Here is a 19,581-nt window from a genome sequence, read left to right as displayed (position 1 = left end):
GTTAACATGTTACTGTTATTTGCCACAAGTGGCAACCAACTTATAGCAACTCTAATATAGCTTTCAAGGTGTGAGATATTTAAGGAATGGCTTTACCAATACCACTTCCCCAGTGAGTTTCCATAGCTGGGCTGGGATTTAAACTCAGGTCTTCTGGGTCCTAGTCCATCATTCTATCCTTAGATAAGACACACCCAGACACCAGTAATACAACATTTATATGAGCACTGTCTTCTAGTAGAGTCGAGTTCTGATGGTTGTAATTAAAGGGTCATATATGTGGAAAGGATTTGGTTTACTGCTTGATCAGTAGCCTGGAACTAAATACATCCAAATATACATATTCATGAAAAGTCATGCCATCTCAACCGTCATCTCCATGGCTATCTGTCAATATAGATATATTTAGTTTTCTCTCAACCATTAGAGCTAGAGTAACTGACAGACAATTGTTTCTTATGGTATGACAGGGCAAAAGAAAAATTGCAGGGCCCTATTATATAGATATTTTAAATGAAATTGGCTAATGCTGCTAGGAGTTTCTATCAGTTTCTATACAAATATCAAAGGAAGGATAAATAGGGAAACTACTATCTCCCCCATCTCAAAACTATTTATAACATGACACTTAAAAAACAAAAACAACCAAGAAAACAGGGTTGCTTTTTTGTGTGTGGGGGGAAGGGATCTTCTTTTCAAATGCTGAAAAAGACTGACTAATTATATACTTAACAAGATTTGGCAGGTATTATCTGAGGCAATACAATGCAGAAATGGATAAACATGAAAGATAAAAAATTAGTAATGTGCATTTTACATAAAACAATTCTGTCACATAAATGAAGAACTATAATAATTAATAGTTCTCCTATTAGGGAGCAGGACGGGTAGGTGGGGCTGATCAGCCTTGGAAGGCAGCCCATCTAGGAGAAGGAAAACTCCGATTTCAAACCTCCACTGCCTTGTGGCTATATCCACTGATGGAAAAGGCTTCGGGAGTTACCCTCGAGGCAGAATCCGGAACCGGAGTCCTGGAGGCAGTTTGTGTCGTTCTGGCAACTCCTGCGATGTCGCTGGAACCAGTTGTATTGACCGCTGGGTGTAGCACTACTCTGAGCTATATTCCAGAGAGAATGTAGTAACCGAAGAAGCATTAAATAACATCGAGTGCCTGCCTGTCTTGGAAGAGTTGGACAGCGAACCAATCTTAGCAGAAATAAAAGCGGACTTGGATTTCCTCGCCTCCAGCAAGGCACCTGGAAAGGATAACATCCCTGTTGAAGTGCTGAAGTGCTGTAAAGAGACCATCATCACCCAACTGTATGAAGTCTTTTGTCTTTGCTGGAGGGAAGGTGGAGTACCACAGGACATGAAGGATGCAAACATCATCACACTGTACAAGAACAAAGGAGACAGACACGACTGCAATAACTACCGTGGCATCTCTCTTCTGAACGTTGTAGGGAAGCTGCTTGCCCATGTGGTCCTGAAGAGGCTCCAGGTGCTTGCAGACAGAGTCTATCCAGAATCACAGTGTGGATTTCGAGCTAATAGATCCACCACTTACATGATATTAGCTTATACAGTTACTCTTATACATTTGGAGGAGAAATGCAGGGAACAACAACAGCCGCTCTTTGTGGCCTTCATAGATCTCACAAAGGCCTTTGATTTGGTTAGCAGGGACGGCCTTTTTAAAATACTTCCCAAGATTGGATGTCCACCTCGACTCCTTAGCATCATCAGGTCATGAGGGAATGAAGGGCACTGTAGTTTCTGATGGCTCAACATCAGATCCCTTTGACGTCCGAAGCTGAGTGAAACAGGGCTGTGTCCTCACGCTGACCCTGTTTGGGATCTTTTTTGCTGTCATGCTGAAGTACGCCTTTGGAATTGCAACAGAAGGTGTCTATCTCTGGACTAGATCAGACGGAAAGCTCTTTAATCTCTCTAGATTGAGAGCAAATACCAAAGTCCAACTGAAATGCATGCGGGACTTCCTCTTCGCTGATGATGCAGCCATTGTTGCCCACTCTGCTGAAGACCTCCAACAACTCATGAATTGTTTTAGCAAGGCCTGCCACGACTTTGGACTAACAATCAGCCTGAAGAAGACACACATCATGGGCCAGGGCATGGACTCACCTCTCTCTATTACCATCTCCATGCAAGAATTGAAGGTTGTTCATGAATTTGTCAGAGATTGCTCAGTGATCTCTGAGACTCTCTCCCTAGATGTCGAGCTGGATAAATGCATTGGCAAAGCAGCTACCATGTTTTCAAGACTCGCAAAGAGAGTATGGCTGAATAAGAAGCTGATGACATACACCAAGATCCAGGTCTATAGAGCCTGTGTCTTGAGCACACTCCTGTACTGCAGTGAGTCCTGGACCCTTCATGCACGGCAGGAGAGGAAGTGAACACGTTCCATATGAGTTGTCTCCAACACATTTTTGGTATCACCTGGCAGGACAAAGTTCCAAACTGAGTAGTCCTAGAATGAGCTGGAATTTTTAGCAGGTATACATTACTGAAACAGTGACGCCTACGTTGGGTTGGGCATGTTGTAAGAATGGCTGATGGTTGGACTCCGAAAGATCTCCTGTATGGAGAATTAGTGCAGGGAAAGCGCCCCCGAGGGAGACCACAGCTGCAATACAAGGATATCTGCAAGCGGGATCTGAAGGCCTTGGAAATGGATCTCAACAGATGGGAAACCCTGACATCTGAGCGTTCAGCCTGGAGACAGGCAGTGCATCACAGCCTCTCCCAATTTGAAGATACACTTGTACAGCAGGCCGAGGCAAAGAGGCAGTCCCGAAACCAGCAAAATCAGGGAGCTAGATGGGGTACAGATTTTATTTGTCTTCAGTGTGGAAGGGATTGTCACTCTTGAATTGGCCTTCTCAGCCACACTAGACACTGTTCCAAGTCCTCCATGCAGAGCACGATACCATACTCAAGACTGAAGGATGCCTAATCTAATATACGTAATCTAGTAATTAACTTTATTAACTAATTATTTTCCATAAGGAATATATTTTTCATCCATCAAAAACTATAATGAAAAATTACTATTAACTATTTTTTAAAAGTAATCCAGGACACCAGGATTATTTAGTGATTTTTGACATAGTGACAGATTTATTTGTATGTTTAGAAAGCAACTTCCTTGTGGCATTTACAAAGTGCCAGTTTTAGTTACTCTGATTGGGGTCAGAAGTTCACAGCTGGCAGTTTAAGAGTGTGGTGTGTTGATCTCTTGATGAATTCTTAATATTTCATCTCAAACTTCTATTCCCTCTGTCAGGAAAAAAAGGTGCAACATTGGCCAGATGTGCATCGTGGGCATATATTACATGCAAAAATGCTTATAAATTATTAACTGAGAGACAGTGTTTATTTCATCACAGCTTCAAGTTTTGTTATTAACCATTAATCTGGGAACTAGCATCATTCAGTAGGCTTAAAACTTTAATAGATAGACAGGGTGCGGTTTTCACTTTCATTTTTAAAAGAATAAGAATAATTAGATTGCTATTTATGAATCTTTTAATTGTCATATGATCCAATGGAGAAAATCCTTGTGCTGGTAAGGTGTGTGGCCCAGGATTACTGAGGAGGTGAGTGGCCAAGGAAATACAAGCACAGCTTTCCTCCTCTCCAGTAGCAAGAACAGTTGCTGGACAGGACAATTCTGAAATCGCCTTTGCTGCATCTTGAGATTAATGCTGGAGGCAGCAGCATCCAAATGGACACTTGATCTACTCAAATTGTGGATACACCCCCAGAGACCTGGAGCACCCAAGGTTCATGGGGCCAGGCCAAGATATCCTTTGGTGTAACAGTCCCCAACCCTGTCCACGGTCTTGGCAGGACCAGGCCATGGAGACAGATCTCCCACCCTCTGCATGGATGGACGGATGTACATCTCCCCACATACATGCACGGATGCACGCACGCCTTCGCCCATGGACACACATACACACACACGCTCCCCCACATGCATGCACAGATGCCCTGCCCACCCATGCACGGACACATGTAGAGATGCATGCACGGCCTGCCCACGCACACATGGACACACAGATGCCCCACCCCCACATGCCTGGACACACACGTGTCCCACCCACGGATGCCCCCCCACCCGCTAAACCGGTTCGTAGTTCGAAAAAAGTTGGGGACCACTGCTTTGGTGTCCTTAATCAATGATGTACTGGCAGGAGTAAGGGCAAAGAAATTAGAAGGTTTTATTGAGCATGTTTTCATATTTATGAATCCCTTGTTCTCTTCCCCCCATTTTAAAGGTAACCATTGTAGCACATAACATAGCGTATTGAGGGATAATGATAATTATTTTTTAATTAATGTTTTAAAGTGTACAGATTGGTGTCATAAAATAAAGTATCAATTGCTGTTGCTTTTGTTTACTGCCTGTTAGTGGGGATATCTGTTTGATTATTTTCAGTAATTGTACACTTACTGTTTTAACTTTTAATATTGTCCTTTAATGATATAAGCCACCTTGGGCCCTTCTCAAGGAGAAAGGCAGGGTAAAATATTTTAAATAAATAAATACAATAAAATAAGTGTCAGTTTGGTAATCTGAATGAGCAAAAGTAATGCAGACTTATATTTAATTATATAGGCTGTAATGGTTTCATATAACAAAAGTCTGTGGAAAATAAGTTTCTTCCATTTCCATTTTTCAGGTTTTACCTCCTGTACAAATAAGTGTCTTAATTTTCACGTGGTAACTTACTTCAAAACTGATTTATTTTCTTTTTGTTTTCCCTCTGTAATGTTCTTTTAACTGAATTTACAGGAGCTAATTTTTGTACCGCCAAGGACCTGGCAGAAGAAATAAAATCATTGAGGGCTGAAAAAGAATGGCTGGAGGAACTTCTCAATGAATGGTCAGCACTGAGTGCCAAAAATGTGAAAAAATTAGAGAAAATGAAAGAGAGTTACAAGAAACTCAAGGAAGAAATGGAGCAAGAGGAATCCGTTTTTGGTAAGCAGAACAATTTTCCAGCAATTGGGATGACAGGATCCTGGCATTTTCCATGCTGTGTGCCATCTAGTACTCTGCCTGATTGGATTATCATCCATCCAATTTATATGACATATAAAAATAGTTATTTGATGGGCAGTTCTGACAGACCTTTCGATACATACTATGCTGAGAACGCTGTCAGCCCCAGTCTTCATCATTCCTGAGTGGCATTTCCCCCCCTTTGCTTTGCTTTATCTCTTTTGGTTCATTTTCTCTTTGCCCCCTGTAGAGAAGTCTGCTGTTTGACACCGAGAATGGCCAGAGCCTTCAGAGTTCTTGCAAAACATAATAGTACTCTGTACCTATAATCACACATGTGCTAATCCTTAGAAAGGGCAATATGACCATAATAGTAGGCAGCCAGGCAAGAAAATTTTAGAGTTATTGGGATTTTGTTCTCTGAGCATGTTGTGTAAGACTTTAATCCACAGCATGTGTAATGTTTTGAAAGCAGTAAGTCTTTATTTACATGGAAGATTAAGGTGGATTTAGTCAGTTTAGGTACTAGATCTATCCTGAAAAAAGGATATATTTATCTATAATCTTATGGACAGGGCAAGGTATGAAGTAGAAAATCTCTTTTTATGTTTTTCCTGGAGTCAGTATGGATTTAAGTGCTACAGAAGGCTTCATCTGGGAGGTTGCCGGGATTGCCACATCAGACTGGAGGGGGAAACAATAAGACTGTGGTAACTGAAAATGACTCAGCCATCCACAGGGGAGGTGGAGGTAGCAGCTGAAATCCAAGAACAAAGCTCTTCATAGGTTTAGATGGCAGGTATCTTACCTCATGTGAAACCACCTAAGTTCCTAATGAGCCAAAAAAATGATAATGATATGGCTTCATTTACTTTTTATAAGCTATAATGGTGAGTTTAATTATCATATCTTCTGTGAGATTCAAGCAGGGACAACTCATCTCCTAGACGTCTTGATGTGAGTTGTCTTCTTTGGCTGAACAAAGTATGGCTTGCAGTTGTGGTGCCGAATGGAAAGAAATAATGGATCTGCTTTTAAGAAAAGATTGGTTCATACTTTGCAGGTTGGTTCAGGTAGAGAGGTCACCTATGCAAAAGGTGACTTCCCTGTTTTTAGACATCCTAGATGGTTTGTTGTATGGGGAATAGATGGTACTCTATGAAGAATTCTGTTTCCTAAGTGACTGAACTGGACAAACAATGCAGTACTAATTCAAAGATGCATTGCCTATAGGAACAATGGTGACAGACAGGCTTTTCCGCTAGCTGGTTCCTCATATCTGTCAATTGATAATGTGTGATCTCCGAGCAGAACTGCTCACCAAGAAAGAGGTATTGAAAGCATGAGGGAAGGAAGGAGCAACATTAAACCAAATCTAAATATTCACCAGCCCAGGGATGCAATCACAACGCCAGAACATTAGATCAAAACAAGAGTAGTCCTAAGCAATTTCCAAAACCCCTAGACTGGGAGGCATTTTAGCTGGCCTACTTTTGGATCACCCAACATTCAGCCATCTTGGCCACTTAGAACTGCAGAACAAAGACAATTTCATTCACTACTAAAAATATGTGAAATCCCTCGACCTGCATCATTATTGTAGTCACTCTGTTCTTTCTGTCTACTTTCTGTCTTTCACATAAATAATGCATGTATGTACGTTTCTGCCTATGTATTAACACAGAGAAACTTTTGGATGTGAACAGTATGTGTGCCAGTTTGGATCTGATATCCCCTATTGAAATATCACAAGTTTTTGTTGGTTGCAGTGTAAACAAATAACACAAAACAATGTCTCTTTTTTGCGGGAGGAGATGAAACTTGCATTTCTTGTGATTCTCAGATTGACTGTGGAGAGTATAACAACAACAACAATCCCCCAAGGGTCCCCCAATCCAAACAGGTCTCAGCTGAGAAGCCAGACCAACTGTGTCGACCAACCATTAATTATGATGAGAGGAAATAAACAGAAATCTATACTGGATTGGTTGTTGCCCAGGTCAATGAGGATCACATCAATGAGGACCACATCAGATGCTATAATCCCTGGGCTTCTGGTGACAAACGGGCTACAAGGCTCAGCAGACCGAATTGAGGAACCAGGACAGGCTGCTGCAAAGCTACTGGAACAACGTAAATGCAAAACTTGGATTCCCATTGAAAATTGGAAAATCATGAAATGTTATTATGAGGCAAGCCCAACAGCCCATGGTTTTCAAAAAAGAATGATAGAAATTTAGAAAAGAAAACACCCAAGTAGTGACATAACTGAACAATGATTAATGGGCCAGAGAAGGTTTATCATCCGGAGTAAAGTATTTTCGAAACTAGAATTGCAAGAACTAGAAAATGTGGCAAATGCAGAGAAATCAACACATAAAAATGACCATAGTATTGAAGACATAGAGGGTAGAGATAGCTGCAATAGTGGAAGAAAATGTATCAATAGAGGAACAATTTATGGAGTAACCCAGAAATTATGAGTTGACAGAAAGGCAGAAATCACTGAGGGAAAAAATAGTAAACCACATTATCTAGAACAGAGAAAGACAAAGTCTACCTGCTTTGCTCCAATTACAAAACAAACCAATAAAAGAACTACTGAATGATGCAAATATAGTCATCAGAACAATCCCAACCAACATGCTAAAGGAAACTGAAAAATTGGAGTGCACCTGGTCCAGAGGAGTTGTACAGATTTTGGTTAAAGCATTTAATAAGTCTTCATGAACATATAGCACTGCAATTCAATCACTTACTTTAACATTCTACAGCTGAAGATTGGATGACTACAGGCTGCACATTTCTGATAATAAAAGATCATCAAAAGGGCAATGAAAGTCATTATCGATGAATTACATGCCTTCCAACAATGTTCAGGCTCCTCACAGAAGTACTTGCAAGATCAATATATAATTATTTAATTGAAAACTCCCTAACTGAACAGAAAGAGAACTTTAAAAAGTCAAGAGGCACAAAAGAAGAGCTGCTTATTGATAAAATGATACTAAAGAATGCATAAAGATGAAAAAACAAATCCTAACATGGTCTGGATGCTAAAGGGCATTTGACTCATTGCTACACAGCTGGATTAACACCTGCCTAAAATGTTTGGGACTAGTAAAAATATCCAGAAGTTCCTCAAGAAAAACATGGGAAAATGGAACTGTTCTAATGAGCTATGGTGAAGAAATTGGGGAGGTTAGCATCAAAAGAGGAATATTTGAAGGAGATTTTTTGTCACTACTGCTGTTTAACGTCTCACTAATCCGCATGTCAATGATTTTAAATAAAACTGGATTGGGCTACCATATTTCAGAACAGGCAGGAAAAATCAATCATATGTTATAAATAGAGTTCCACAGAGATAGAATCACTGCTAAACAAACTGCAATTATTTAATGAACATATCCAAATGAAATATGGAATTGACAAATGTGCAGCTCTGTCTATAAACTGTAGCAAAATCAAAAAGTAGATGAAATAGAATGAAAAAAGAGCAATATTATAAAATCACTATTGAGTAATGAAAATTATAAATACAATGGAATACTAGAAGTAGACAACATTGTGCACACAAAAGTTAAAGAACTGATGGTAAGGGGATATATCAAAAGACTGCAGAAAATCTTAAAATCCAAATAAATTGTTGGAAATGCAATCAGAGCCATAAACACATGGGCAGATCCAGTAATTAGATGCCCGGCTGGAATAATAGATTGGATCCAAAATGAATTAGAAGAATTGGATTGAAAAAGATGGTAACTAATAAACATGGATCGTACACTACATCCAAAAAATGATGTGGACAAATTGTATTTATCACAAAAAACTGGAGGCTGTGGATTACTGCAAATACAGCAGGTAGTAGAGGAGGAAAAAAGAAGTCTAAATGATCATACCAGTACAAGCAGAGAAAAATTACTTAAGGCAATGAAAATGGAGAATATTTTGAAAACTACAGAAACAAAGGATCAATACAAGAAAAAACAAGTTGAAAATAAATTAAACAGCTGGGAAAAAAACCAATACATGCACAACACGTAAGAAATATTGATGGAAAACATGATAATTCAACATGGACATGGCTAAAACTGGGGACCCTTAAGAAAGAAACTGAAGGCTTGGTTTTTGCTGCACAAGAACAAGCACTCCAAACCAATGTGATGAAAGATAAATATTCAAGTAGTTAGTGCTAACAGTAAATGTCGATTCTACCAAAGAAAAAATGAAACTGTGTTGTACCTCATCTGTGAATGTCCAAAGATTGCACAATCAGATTAGAAAAATACACATGATAGAATGGAAAAATTAATGCATTGGTCATTGTGCAAAAAATATAACTTGCGAGCCTCAAAAAACCCATGGAAACATCAGGTAGAGGTGTCAGAAAATGACGAAGTCAAGATCTTGTGAGATTTCTGGATCCAAACTGACAACCACCTTGAACATAACACACAAGACAAAGTAGTAGTAGAACAAAGAAATGTCTGGATCATTGACATTGCAATTCCAGGGGATGCCAGAGATGAAAATGAAGAACTGGAAAAACTAACAAAATACAGAGACCTGGCAATTGAAACATCTCGCTTGTGGATGAAACAAACTTCAGTGGTCCCTGCAGTCATTGGGGTTTTGGGAACAATATCAAGAAATTTCACACGGTACTATAAGCAGTTGCTGATCTCAGAAATAACACCATCAGAGCTACAAAAAACAGCAGTATTAGGAACAGTATACATATTGTGCCAATATTTAACAGATACTTAGGTTTTTGGTTAAAATGTTTTTTTAATTTTGATTGACTGTATCTGGTGTTTCTGATTAGCGACGATGACAATGACAGCAACAACAATGTCTAGTACAGTAGAGCAGTGGTTCTTAACCTTGGGCTACTCAGGTGTTTTTGAATGCAACTTCTAGAAACCCCAGCCAGCACAGCTGGTGGTGAAGGCTTCTGGGAGTTACAGTCCAAAAGCACCTGAGTAACCCAAGGTTAAGAACCACTGCAGTAGAAGTTGCTTCAAGCAGTATAAATAATTAAACTATGTTATGTCCTCCCCCAACTGTTCTGTTACCATGTCATCTTCAGCATCTCTCTCTTTCTTAAGGCTATGGTAATTTCTTGAGGTCTGATTACATCAAGGATGTGACAAGTGCCTGTGGATGAAGACCTGTCTTTTAAAGCTGCCTCTCTTACCATCTGAAATGGTTGCAAAGAACTCTCTCTCTCTCTCTCTCTCTCTCTCTCTCTCTCTCTCTCTCTCTCTGTGTGTGTGTGTGTGTGTGTGTGTGTGTGTGTGCGAGCGAGCAAGCGAGCCAGAGAGACAGAAAAGATTAAGAGACTGAATTTTCTGGTTTTCTGTTACTGATGTTTTACTGCTACTCAAACAGGAGAAAGCAGAAGTCAAGGACAGAGATTGAATCACATAGTAATCAGAGGTGGAATTTTAAATGGGACACATAATTAACATGCTAATGAGTTATTTTTTTCCCCTCTCATTGCAGACTGTTAGGTAAAATGACTGCAAGACTAGTAACAAGATGTAGCTTTGCAACAGTGTTTGGCTGCTGAACTGTATATGTTTTATGAAAAATCCAGCAGGAAGTTTTTTTTTAAACTTCCATTTGAATAGGCATGGTGTCAACTCATGATTTAAAAATACAGGACACAACCATGACACTCAGTTAAAAGCATACATCAGACTGGCTCAACTGAGCGAGCACTTCTCTTGTAACAGCACTGCTAAAATAAATAAGGAGCTGTTTTCATTTCCAAAGGATTGCACAGGAAATATTACTGTTGTATTGTGCTTATTAATATCCACAGATATATCAAGGCATTTCATGTACAATTCAGTGCACAGAATAGGCCTTCAAATGGGCTCTAACTCATGTTCAATTGGATTCATTCTGAGTTTTCCGCCATCTTTGCTCTAGTCTCTGCCCTACTCATTTAATCACTGCCAGCTCCCTGGTGAACCAGAGGGCTTGCTTGGCTCTATTTCATGGGAGAGGATGCTTAGGAGCGATTGTGTCCACCGCCCTGGCCATTTTCCCATTCCAGAGATCAACCAGAGCTTTGACAGGATCGCCTGCCGAGGCAACAGAAAACTCCCCAAGAGCCCTTAGAAAACCACTTGGATCCATCAGTCTCCTGGGGCGGATCATCCTAATAGGTCCTCCACCCTTGCAGAGATTCACATTGACCTTTGCATCGTGTGTTTATTGAAAAATATTTTTAATTCTCCTGTGCCAATTCTGGAGCCACTTGCAAAGTACAGTATTTTCCAATGTAGTTGTACACTCAGAGGCTCTGTCTATAATCTCTGAGAATTCTTGGTGAACAGGTGAGGTTCCTGAAGACTAGAGGCCCAGAAATGTCATCCCCATTTTCAGAAAGGAGAAAGAAGGTCTAGGCAGCTGCTGACTGGTCGGCTCGACACCATTACCACGAAAGGCTCTAGATCCAATTTGTGAACACTTAGAAAAGGACACTGTGATTTCTAAGAAGGAGAAACAAGTCATGCCAGACTAATCTTACCTATTTTTATTGTTTTTTAGTTTTTATTTTGTAGAGTGATAAGCTTGGTAGGTAAAGAGAATGTTGTAGATTTAATGTATCTAGATTTTAGCTTTTGGCAAGACCCCTCATGATATTCTTATGGCCAAGTTGGTAAAATGTGGTCTGGATTCTAGATGATGTTTTGGTTGGGTAGATCTGTAGCTGGTTGACAGGCCTCACCCAAAGAGTGCTTACCAATGGCTTCTTATTATTCTGGAGGAGAGTGACAAATAGGGAGTTACAGGGTTCTGTCCTAGGTGCGGTTTTATTCAGTATCTGTATATATGACTTAGGTGAGGGCATGGAGGAGATGCTCATTAAATGTGTACATGCCACCAAACTCAGATGGGTAGCTAATACATCAGACAGAAGACAGCACTAGGATTTAAAATGTCCGTAAAAGATTAGAGAACTGAGTCAACGCAAACAAAAGCACTTTTGGCAGGGAAAATATAAAGTGATGTACTTAGACAGAAAAAAGATCAGATGCACAAATATAGGATGAGTGAAAATGACTTAGAAATAGTGCATGTGAAAAGGATCTAGAGGTCTTAGTAGATCATAAGCTAAATGTGAGCTAACAGTATAATGCAGTGGTAGCAGCAGCAGCAAAAAAGGTGAATGCTATACTAGGGCCACTAGAGTAGTAAACAGCTCAGAGGAGAGAGGAAGACAATTCTGTACAATTTCTGCCAGAGCTGGGGTGTTTGCTTACTCCGAACAACTCTTGTTGCTTTTCTGCCCCTGGTGGACTGCAGTCTGTTGAGTGCCATCTGGCTGCAGGACTGGGCCCCACTCTGTCCAGCTGTGAGTCACTGCTTGGCAGCTCCTCTCTCCCTCTCTCCAGCCCTGACATGCAACACCTGTCAAGCATAGAGAAGGAGGACATGGGTGGAACTTTCTAGGCTCCATGGCAACTGCAAAACATTAGGGGCCTCAGGAGCAGAGACTAACATCCTCCAATGCTTTGCAGTCTTTCTTCATGTATAATGGCATTTGCTGCAGAAAGAGCCTTGCAATGACATAGCTATGTATAGCTGAATTCTGGCTGGAGAAATTTCTGGTGAATTATGGTAGTTATGGTGAAAGAAAATCCAAAAACCCCATCCAGGGTGATAAGGAACTATTGATTAGCACTCTTTGGGTATGGCTTGTAGTTATATTGAAAAAAATTGGATCATTTCAAATAGTCATGTAGGATATCACTATATCTCTCTTAGCTTTTGGCAAGATCCCTCATGATATTCTCAGGACCAAGTTGGTAAAATGTAGTCTAGATTCTAGATGATGTTTCTTCACCATTTCTTCATCTTTTTTCATTCCAAACATCTCTTTTATTGCTGCTTCTGAATCCTCATTAACATAACTGTGATTTTAAATGTTGCACTGGTATAGCTATTTATAGAGCTGTCAGACTTTTCCTTCTAATGCTTGCAGTAGGACATAACTGTTCTTAATTTTCTGTGAATTGCATTTTGGGCCTACAGTTTTTCACCAGTTATATACAGTATTCCTGATCCCTTTGAAGTCAGTGAAATTAAATACATTTTTTGCATGCTGCATTGCAACCTAAGGCTATTTTACTGCATTAGAGTGATTTCCTTCTTTGTAGTGTGCCTCTAAATGGGATACCAGCCATCACTTTATGTCCTGGAATATAAACTTCCCTCATGGTTTGATAGTTGTGTTAAGATTTCTTTTGAAAACCCGGAGTTGATCTTTCATGACATTTTATAAGCTTGTGAAATAATTGTGGTTACTGTCAAAAAAGAAAAAAGAAGGTTTAGATTGAAAACAAAGTTTCATTAAAATATTGCCCAAGAGAAATGGCATCTGAGTTTATGGTCAGTTTATATATTATTGTTTCATTAGCTCTTCTTTGTGGTCTGTGTGAATCACCAATATAGGTTTTCTGCCCCTGGGCAGAACGTCCTGTGAACCTTTCAGAGTTTTGTGGCGCTAATGTTTTCCCTGATCTTCCAAGACATATGCTTTAGCTGACTCCTCCTCAGTTCTTTTTTTGCAGATATTTTCATTTGTATGGGGTCTACAGTGAAGTGAATCTGACTCTCAGCAAAGTTCTTCATTTTTGCCATGCAGCTATAAATCGTTATGAGCAGTGGCTTTAAGCAGAATATGTACCTATGGTGTCTGGGAGGGGCAAGAAAGGCACTGCCTTTGCACTTAATCTAAACGTATCTATTATTTTGATGGACTCAGGATGGTGTTGTAGTTGTGGTGGATGTTGTTGCCCAGAAAAATCGCTGCAGATACTTTTGTCTGCACCAGCATCACAGTGGGCTTCCATGTGCTACATGCTTATTGCTGAAGATTGTGTAATATTTATTGCCTCATTTTGTTCTGCCTCATTTCAGCCAGGACTCTGAGAAATTTCTAGACATTGAGGTTGTCAGCAGCATCCTATTCCCTGAGATTTCAGGACCATCACCTGAGAGCAGGTTGTGTGTCCATGTGATGTCATAGAGTGGTCTCTTCTGACTTCATAGAGGCAGGATAAGGAAGAGGCACCGGAACTAATTCTGGGCCAGCTGATAGTGGAAACAAGCAGGAAGTTAATCTGGGTAAATAGGCCTAGATTTTGGATAAAAAAGCAGTTGACCAGCTAATGTAGCAAGCCACCATTGGAGGATTTTCTCCCTCCCCCCCTTTTTTTAAAAAAATTTGGTAAGCAGCAAAATTTGACCAGCAGCTGCAGCAATTACTAACATTCTTGCAAAGGTTGACATTCTGCACAGTCTTACCTGCTGGACACATGATGTGCTTAATGTCAGCCCACAGAGCTCCTCCAATGCCCCTGCTGCCATTACTTGTGTAAAAAGGGGGGGGGCACAACTTATAATGCTGGCCCTCTGCTTTTTACCTTACTCCAAATGGTAGAATGCATCCACTAATGAACAAAAAGATTACCATCCCTTAAGATCATCCATGGCATCTCTTTTGCCCTTAATCACACACTGTTTAGGGCTTTGTGGGTCATAATCAGCAGCACTTGAGGTGGTGCCTGCAACTGAATGGAGAAACAGCCACATGTTCCCCTACAACTGGTCTGAGTCAAAATCCCAATTGTCGCATTCCTTTCCTCTCCCTCCCTCCGATATGCTTCTAAGGATCATTTGATGGGAGTATTAGAAAGAGCCTTCCCCATGTTATGGAGCTCCCTCCCTAAGAAATTAGTGATGAAGTATGAATAGTGCTTTAGGTAGACAAGACTCTTGGCCTGTTAAAGTTCCTTGGCTTTTTAATTTATGGCTTGTCCCTAATATGCAGGAGCCTATTAGCAATCAGGATGTGCACCTGTTCCTCAGACGTAACTCCAGTATTGGTTCCAGCAATCTCCAGTTATGCAAGTTGGAGATAACTCCATTGAAAATATCAGGTCTGACACATAAAATTGGCATAAAATTGGGTTCTTTTAAAGAAGAAAGGCAGGATAAAAATATTTTGGATAAATAAATAAAATAAAAAGACAATAAATAACATAAAAAGACCTGTGTCTTCACCAGGCTATTGTGCACTTGGAAGGGAAAAAACACGATTCTGGCCAATATTGTTTAATTTGGTGTCTCTCATTATCTGTTTTTTTTTTAATTTTATAATTATGAACTTTAAAAATGTCTGCTGCAGGCTCACTATAGCTAGTGCTGTAAGCTACTTTGAGCATTGTGTGAAGAAAGGTGGGGTGCACATTTAAGTAACAATTGGAGATGTGCACAAACTGCTAGTTTAGCAGTTTGTGCTGATTTGTTTAGTGACTGAACAGATGCAAAGTCTCCTCTCCTCTGGTGGGCGCCCACTCAGAGGCAGCGCCTGGAGGAGGTAGGGCAGGGAAGCCAGGCAGGTGCCTCCAAGTGAGCGCCCGTCGGAGGAGGCAGAGGTTTGGAGCACTGAACAACCACTAAACAAACTGGTGCAAATTGCTGAACCATCAGTTTGTGCCCATCTTTAGTAACAATGTATAACAAAAATTGCAAGTTAATTTTTTGCATTTAATTTTGTTTTAGGTTCATGTCATTTTCACAAAAGCACAGTTGTTCTCTGAAGAAGTTTGTGTCCCTAGGAAATATTTCAGGGTGTGATGTTTTGGATTCTTTAAATTGTAGGAAAATCTGATTTTTCTCTCATCTGTGGCATATTCAATCAGGATTGTTCCAATAGTCGCTGTTTATATGAATGAAGAAGTCAAGAATAGCATTTAGATTCAAAATTCAGAGGGGTGGCGCTTGTCCAAGAATAACTTTGCCAAGGTATGATTTTACTGAAGAAAATGCAATAAAAACTTCAGCTGTTTGCTAGTCAGAATTCCCAGTTCAGATGGGATTAATTTTAAATGCTGATATAAAATGAATTAGCTACTGAAGATACCAATAGTAGCATAATCTTAGATTTCAGTTGCATGTGCTCTGTTAGCCAAAGGGTAAGAGGATTATCTTCCTGCATTCTTTGAAAGGGTAGTTGTTAGAACAACTTTTGTACTTTTATACCTGCAGAAACGTGTTCACACCAGGAACATACATATCTGCACAGAAATCGTAAGGCAGTTATATACTATTTATTTATTTAAACTATTTTACCACACCTTTCTCCTTAAGAAGGACACAAGTTTACTTACATCATTAAAAGTCAATATTAAAAGCTAAAAAGAGTAAGTATCTAAAAAGAATCAAGCAGATACCACCACTAAAAAACAGTATATAAAAGCAACACTAAAACCACATTCAAAGCAGTAAGGCACTATCTTCCATTTAAAAGCCCACTGAGGCAGCCAGTCATTAAGGGAAAGCTTGCCTGAAGAAAAAGGTTTTTGCCTGCTTGCAAAAGGACAGCAAAGATGGACCCAGACTGGCTTCCTGTGGGAAGGAGTTCAAAAGTCTGGGAGCAGCAACAGAGAAGGTTCCAATTCCCTGTCTGATCCAATCACACCTTTGGAACCTGGTGAGACTGAGAGAAAGGCCTCCCTTGATGATTCTTAATATCCAGGCAGGTTGATAAAGAGAAACACGGTGCTTTAAATATCTTCAACCTATAAAGCCCTCATTTAGGGCTTTATAGGGTAAAATGATAGCACACCATTTAGTGTGGCTAAATGTTAGTGACTAGAAATTGTATTTCTGTGGTTTTAGGGTTAAATCTAATTTTAAGGCCCACTTAGAAAGACCTGTTGAACCAATGAGCTTTATGTAAATACTGATTCATTGGCCAAAGTCTTGTGCAAAAAGGTGGAAGTTTTGGAAAGGAATGGCCTAAATTATCTCTGTATGCATTTTCTACTGCATGCCAAGTTGCATCACTCAGCTTGTAACAGATAGTTTAGGCATACTTCAGTCTCGAGAGACTATGATAACATGCTCTGAATAGAGGACTTAGAACAGCATCTAGTGTGTCTGAGGAGGCCAATTTGAGAGTGACAATCCCTTCCACATTGAAGTCAAATACAGTCTGTCCCCTCTCCAGCTCCCTGATTTTGCTGTTTTCAAGACTGCCTCTTTGCCTTTGCCTGCTGGACAAGTGTCTGATCAAATTGGGAGAGGCCATGCTGCACCGCCTGCCTCCAGGCTGAACACTCGGATGTCGAGGTTTTCCATCTGTTGAGGTCCATTCCTAAGGCCTTCAGGTCCCACTTGCAGATATCCTTGTATCACAGCTGTGGTCTCCCCCTGGGGTGCTTTCCCTGCACTAATTCTCCATACAGGAGATCTTTTGGAATCCAGCTGCCAGCCATTCTCACAACATGCCCAAGCAAATGTAGACAGCGCTGTTTCAGTAATGTATACATGCTAAAAATTCCAGCTCATTCTAGGACTATTCTATTTGGAACTTTGTCCTGCCAAGTGATACCAAAATGTGTTGGAGACAACCCATATGGAACATGTTCAACTTCCACTCCTGCCGTGCACAAAGGGTCCAGGACTCACTGCAGTACAGGAGTGTGCTCAGGACACAGGCTCTATAGACCTGGATCTTGGTATATGCCATCAGCTTCTTATTAAGCCATACTCTCTTTGTGAGTCTAGACAACATGGTACAGTAGCTGCTTTGCCAATGCGTTTATCCAGCTCGACAACTAGAGAGAGAGTGTCAGAGATTATTGAGCCAAGGTACACGAAATCATGAACAACCTCCAATTCTTGTGTGGAGATGGTAATAGAGGTAGGTAAGTCCATGCCCTTGCCCATGACATGTCTTAATTTTTGGCAGTTCACATCCAATAATGTGCAACAGGATTTCTACCAATAAGTCAGAGTCTAGTTAGAACCAACAACTATATTTAGGTCTCCGTGGTTCGTCTTTCTTTGATTTTGAATTGCTTCAGTGTTTTTGGTAGGTGGACATATGCCCATAGCTTCTGCCACAGTCTATTCTTTTCAGAATAAAAATGATGTGCTGGGGGAATCTTGTGCATATGTTGAATTCTATTTTTATGCTGCAGCTCCATTTTTGCGTGCAGAAAGTGGACATGGTTCATGTGTGTTACCACATCTAAAATATTCATTATGACTATAGAGCTTTATGACCATGGAAGCATTTTTAGTAGAACAGGTGCAAATATGGATGATAATGATTAAAATAAAGTCGAGACATATAAGAAGTCAGCAGTTTGATTGTACTGATGCCGAGCAAGCATGTGTGCCTTTTGGTAGTATTTTTTCTGTTTGTATAAACATTTTTAAAGTAATTTATTAAATGCCTCCTGATAACGAACAATGAAATTCTTGGTGCCGTAATAGTTATTAAAGCGAGGGTACTTGCAAATCAGTTTTCAGTTATGGATAATATGGAATGATATAAACACATTGGATCCTTTCTTCACCAGAGCTAAAAATGTTGAAATTCCAAATGAGACTTCTAAAAATCGTGTAACTTTCATTTTATTATACCCTCTATGCACTCCAGAAGTACCCAGCTTAACCTTCCTGAAAGGTGGTAATGAATCCACAATTAAAGTAATAACAGGTTTTCAGAGGAGGGGACAGAAATGCCACAGTCATCTTTTGTGCACCAGAGGGCACTGTTGTAGCACAGTAAATTAAAATAGACTTGTAAAGTAGAGATGAGTTTGATCATACCAAACTTCAAAGGAGCAGCTCATTTATTAAGTTCACATAGCTAGCTTTGATTCTTGCAGAATGGGGGTGGGAAAAGAGAGAAATAACAGATACATCTTCACAGTTGCATTTGGCTTTGATAGTAAGACTCTCCTTGGAGAGCCCATTTTCAGAACAACGATCTTTTTTTTCAGATTCTAGGTCAATGCTTGCCTTGCTGTTATACTATCATTTCAACAATAATAGATAAGAAGGGCAACAGATTTATATTTAAATCTTTAAATACATATGCTATCCATTTGCAGTTTCATGCATGGAACCTGTACATGCAAGTAAAGAGACAACCAATTCAATAACAGGATGTTGTATTGTGAGACATTTCAGAAACTACTGAAGGGTAGACATTTTGAGATAGTGAAGAGAGGAAACTTCTATTAATTCAAAAATATGATGCATAATCTTGTTGTGCCACCAATAGTGATTTATAACTGGATGCAGCCACGTTAGTCTTTGACAGGCCACTCTAGACCAGTGTTTCCCAAACTTTTTCAGATTGTCACCCCCTTTTATAATAGCCATGTAACCTTCAAACCCCCCACCACCACATTTGCATAAACAGGCTTTTTAATGGAGTAAGGAAAGCACATTAAAAAAGATTTTTCAGAATATAATTCTAATTTAATATATTACTATAGTAATTCGTAGTTATACCAAGCTGTAAATCTACCAATTTAAAATTTGAGAAGGAAAAAAAATGTCAATACAGTTCATGTTTAATTTACTTTTTGAGGGGTGGAAATGACCCTCGGTTCATGTCTCCTTCCCCAAAAAAGGCCCCAAACTGAAGAGCCTCTCCATCTCGAGCCCAAATAAACACTTCCCCCCACTGCCCCTCCCCCTCCCTTCCCTGGTTCTCT

At 39.9% G+C, this 19,581-nt stretch overlaps 1 protein-coding gene across 3 annotated transcripts in view; it reads left to right on the top strand.

Moving 5' to 3' along the window:
* Nucleotides 1-19,581, top strand: part of DISC1 (DISC1 scaffold protein) — a 224,300-nt gene that overhangs the window by 96,391 nt on the left and 108,328 nt on the right. For all 3 annotated transcript variants that reach the window (XM_078383154.1, XM_078383156.1, XM_078383155.1), the window contains one exon: nt 4,826-5,014. In XM_078383154.1, the coding sequence (XP_078239280.1) occupies nt 4,826-5,014 (189 nt within the window). The remainder of the gene's footprint in view (nt 1-4,825; nt 5,015-19,581) is intronic.

This window comes from Pogona vitticeps, chromosome 1 (assembly GCF_051106095.1).
Source record: "Pogona vitticeps strain Pit_001003342236 chromosome 1, PviZW2.1, whole genome shotgun sequence".
In the NCBI taxonomy this organism is placed as follows: Eukaryota; Metazoa; Chordata; class Lepidosauria; order Squamata; family Agamidae; genus Pogona; species Pogona vitticeps.
This window is presented reverse-complemented; position numbering and strand designations above follow the sequence as displayed.